The 4823-nt window shown below is 33.5% G+C and overlaps 1 protein-coding gene across 1 annotated transcript in view; it reads right to left on the bottom strand.

Annotated features, from left to right (window-relative positions):
* The window catches only part of TECRL (trans-2,3-enoyl-CoA reductase like), a 132876-nt gene that overhangs the window by 58243 nt on the left and 69810 nt on the right, over window positions 1–4823 (bottom strand). The window contains exon 6 of the mRNA XM_045284066.1: window positions 1509–1624. Within this exon, the coding sequence (XP_045140001.1) occupies window positions 1509–1624 (116 nt within the window). The remainder of the gene's footprint in view (window positions 1–1508; window positions 1625–4823) is intronic.

The following is a 4823-nucleotide window of genomic DNA, read 5'->3' as shown; positions in this document are numbered from 1 at the left end:
ACACACACACACACACACACACACACACACACACACACACACGACTTGAATGAATTAGTGGAACATTTTAGTTCTCCAGCATCCTTTTGAAGCCTCCACTTACAAGCTTTGCTTTCATTGCTTCTCTACATAAACAAGCTGCAGGCAATGATATGTTTCATGATCTTTGTTAACACCATAATTCAAAGGCATCAATTCTCTAGTTTTCCTTAATTGTTATTAAGCTTTCATATATATATATATGTATATGTATATATATATATGAGCTTGAGTCTGGTACACCAGAGTTTTCAAAGAGATATTTTTACTTTTTTAAAATGTTAATGAGATCCTTTGCGGTAGGGTTGTGCAATGCAAATCAAATTATTTCATTTTTATTTTTAACTATTTCTTTCAATAGCATTGAATGTGTATCCCTGTAAAGTGGAATTCCTGACAGATTCAGTCTTCCCTCCACTGATCAATGTTACATATTGACCCATTTGTGACCATTTTTCTTTTCTTTTGTTGCAGTGCAATCTACATTGAAGGTTGTCTTTGATCATCATCAGTAAATGTTTCTAAGTTGCTGTCACTTTCAACAAAGAAAGGTGTATCATCTGCTGTGATGGTAACCTTAGTCATAGTGTAATGCAACTTTCAGCAGGTACTTTTTAAAATACACATTTCACCCCTCCTATAAATTAGGACTTCATTTTCCTGCTGTTCAATGACAACTTTTTGTAGGTAAGTATTTTTCAGCTCTATACAATATTCTAATACTATAAAATATGCTTGTTTTCATGATATTCATGGATTTTCATATTTCTCTTACTAATGATATAAGTAGCAGTCACTCACTCCATTTTCATTGAGCCAATGCTGACTCATTTCCACTGAGTCAATGCTGACTCATTTCCACTGAGTCAATGCTGACTCATAGCCACCCATGGGGGTTTCTGAGACTGTAATTATTTACAGGAGGAGAAAGCCAGTCTTCCTCCCACAGAGCTGCTGGTGGTTTTGAACATCCAACTATGTGAGTTGCAGCCCAACACATAAACATTCATGACCTGGACTCCAGAGAAATAAAACTGGTCACTACTAAATAAGATTATGTCTACTTACAGTGTAATTAATTGTGTATAATGTCTCAGTTGATAAGACATTTGTGTATCTATAGTTTATGGTTCCCTAAAAATATTGTGCTCCAATTATACTCATTTTAAAAGAACTTACAAAGTTAAATAACAGAGTACAGTATCTGGTTACTAGTTCCTTGCTTCCTTAATATAAGTACTATAGATATTACTGGATTCCCTGAATAGAAAAAACAACTAGTTAAAGTGCTGAACTGCAAACTGCAACTTGGCAGTTGGCAATTCAAACCTTCCCCAATATGTCATCGGGAAAAGGCCTGGCGATCTTCTGAAGTGCCACAGCCATGAAACCTCAGGGGCCATAACTCTACTCTGAGCTTCCGGGAGTCATAAGCAAGGGGTATCGCAGCGGGTATCAGCATCACTTACTGCACTACTGGATGCCGCAATGCTTTAGAGCTCTCTTTTACATCATATATATACGGGATCCTCAAATAGAAAAGGAGGTATATCAGCAGAGGTCCTGTGTATTCAGCCAAAAATACCTGAAAATAAGAAAACAATTGAGAAAAACGATATAATAAGTTTTATAGATGCTATATTTTTAGGCAAAATATGATTAAAATTTATAGATGCTATCAATTTTAAATAAAACACTTATAATAATGAGCATATCTACAGGCCACAAGAACTGACCTTAGTGAACAGATTAATCCATTAGTTATAAATGGTTTTGAAGGGCAACACATTGAATTATTCTAACACTAGAGTAGGGTCAGCAGATCTAGTAATGAACAAAATAGGTTCCTGCCTCTCAGTAGGTTAAGCATGCATTTTAATTATCTTATTTCTAAAAACTTTTCTCTGAATTCATTAGAGTGTGTCATAGCTCATTTTCTGGAGTCATAGCTATTCAGAATATTTTTAGATTTACCCTCACAAACATGGACATATATTTATAAATGCTGTTAGTTGCTATTGAGCTTTGATTTATAGCCATCTTATGCATAGCAGAGGGGAATATTGTCTATTCCTGTCTCATCCTCGCAATAGCTAGTGGGTTTTAAGCCCATTTTTGGAGACTTTTTGTCAGTCTAATTCTTGGAAACTTTTTTATTTTTGCTCATGATGACTTCAACAAATGCAATGTCTTTTTCCAATGATATTCATTTGTCATTATTTCTCCAGTTGTGATTCTTTCTTTAGGTGACATTTATTATCTACTAAGTCATGACAGACTTTGCTGCTCATGGACTCATATATGTGGAAGTCACACAAATTAAATATGTGATAAACTGAGTTTGAACAGCATCATTTAAATGTCTATATACATGACTAACAATATGATGGACTATTCTTATATAAGGAGAGAATGTTTAATAACGGTGAATTTTTTGTCAGAATCTAGATATATCTCTAGAATAATATGATTATGATGATTATATTTTTCACAATTAAGCATTTAAAATATTTGTGTTAAGAGCCCATATATTTTACATATTATTTAACAATACTGTCAAATTTGAGCAAATTTGAGAACAGTTCTTTAAAAACATTATGGACAAGCACTGTTTGTGAACAATAGGTAACATGAACCTGATGTCGCTATTGAGAAAAACATTGCTATTTTTAGTTAGAGGAAATAATTGCAAATATCATGAGAATAAGAGTGAGACCCCAGGGCTTACAAATATGTGGTTTAGTATGACTAATATTTTATCACACATATGGGTACATGGTAAAGCATATATTTCAAAATATATTATTTGCCCTTCACATAAAGTTTTACATATTAAAATAGCAATTTGCTATAAATTTAATATTCAATACCTTAGTATGTAAGCAAGGCACTGTGGGATTTAGGTAATGCCCATGGTATCTTTGATTTCATATATACATAAATCCAGTAAATAATTGGGGAAACTGGATTCTATGTAGAAAATGAAGAACTAGGATTGGAGGAAGGCTTATTAACAACCCGAGATACATATGTGACACAACTTCCCTTGCTGTTTATTTGTTCATTGTACAGATTGAATAAATATGGTGAGAAAATATATCCCTAAATTCCATTTTCCTGATTTTAAATCATGCAGTATATCCTTGGTCTGTTGACACAACTGCCCCTTGATTCATGTAAAGGATATCCATGAATACAATGTAGTGTTCTGGGATTCCCACTCTTCTCAAGTGTAGCCACAGCTAGTTATGGTGCACACAGTCAATGCCTTCATGTAGTCATTAAAGCAAGCAAACATCTTTCTGTTATTCTGTGATTTCTGCCAAGATACATCTGACATCAGCCATGATTTCCCTTGCTCCAAGCCTTCTTCTGGTTCCATCCTGAATCTCTGAAAACTCCTTGACAATGACTTTCTACAACCATTTTCATATGATTTTCAGGAAAAGTTTACTTTCATGTGATATTAGTGACATTGTTCTATAATTTGAGCTCTCTATTAGGTCACCTTTCTTTGGAATGGGTAAAATGTAGATAGCATCCAGTCAATTGGTCAGATAGCTGTCTTCCAAATTTCTTTGCACAGGAGAATTAATACTTCTAGTTCTTCATCAGCTTTTTGAAACACTTCTATTGGTATTCCAGCAATACCTGAAACTTTCTTTTTGGTTAATGCTTTCAGTGCAGCTTGTACTTCTTCTTTCAGTACCATTACTTCTTGGCCATATGCTACCTCCTGAACTGGTGTAATGTCTACTTGTTCTTTTTGTATTATTTCCATCTTCTTGGGATGCTCCCTCATCACTCAATATTTTGTCCATAGAAAATGTCAGTATGCAGCTCAAGTCATGGAGTTGTGCTTTGGTTCTTTCCGTTTAAGACATCCTGAGTGTGCTCTTCCTTTTTGGAAGAAACCAAAATATAATTACATACCTGGGAGATATGCAATACTCGTTATTAAGAAGACTTAACATTGCACAAATATCATTTATATTCAAAGAGTCCCATAGATATCATTATATCTTTATTTAGAGCCATCATTATTAATTTGAAATATGGAAAAATCAATCAGCAACTTTATATGGAAAGAAAGCGATTCAGTATAAAGTAAAACACTTTAAAAAATAAGACCTTGATTTCCAGGTCGCAAATATATACAACTACAGTGATTAAAATAGTCTATTATCAGCACAGGGACAGACACACAAATCAATGGTATTTATGTGAGAAACCAGAAGTAAATATACACATCCAGAGATCACTGATTTTGGCCAAATGACCAAATCCAATTAAATGAGGAAGAGATAATCCATTTAACAAATGAAGCTGGAAAAACACAATATCTATTTAAAGAAAATTTAAATAGGATCCATTGTCCACACTATGTACAAAATAATCCAAGATGAGCCAAAGACCTAAATATAAAAATCATAACAACAATAGAGAGAAAATGGGGGAAATTCCAGGTACTTATACATACACTATCACATATTGATATATACATACATTAATAAATACACTTTAAAAGATAACTAAATTCTCACAAAGAGCAGAAGACAACTCAGACCACTGGTATCTCTAAACATTAAATATTTGAATGCTTAAAAAGCCTTCACTAAAATATAAAAAGATCATACTAATCAGGGGGGAAATGGGTACAACGTATAAGACAAGGGACTAATCTAAAATGTGTAGAAAATTTCTAAACCTCACCTGAAAAAAACAATTCAATGAAAAGATTGGCCAAAGATATGAGTGGCTATTTCAACAAAGAAAACTCCCAT

The sequence above is a fragment of the Echinops telfairi genome, unplaced genomic scaffold (assembly GCF_000313985.2).
Source record: "Echinops telfairi isolate 266 unplaced genomic scaffold, ASM31398v2 ScPeMD7_7468;HRSCAF=8506_0, whole genome shotgun sequence".
Lineage (NCBI taxonomy): Eukaryota > Metazoa > Chordata > Mammalia > Afrosoricida > Tenrecidae > Echinops > Echinops telfairi.
This window is presented reverse-complemented; position numbering and strand designations above follow the sequence as displayed.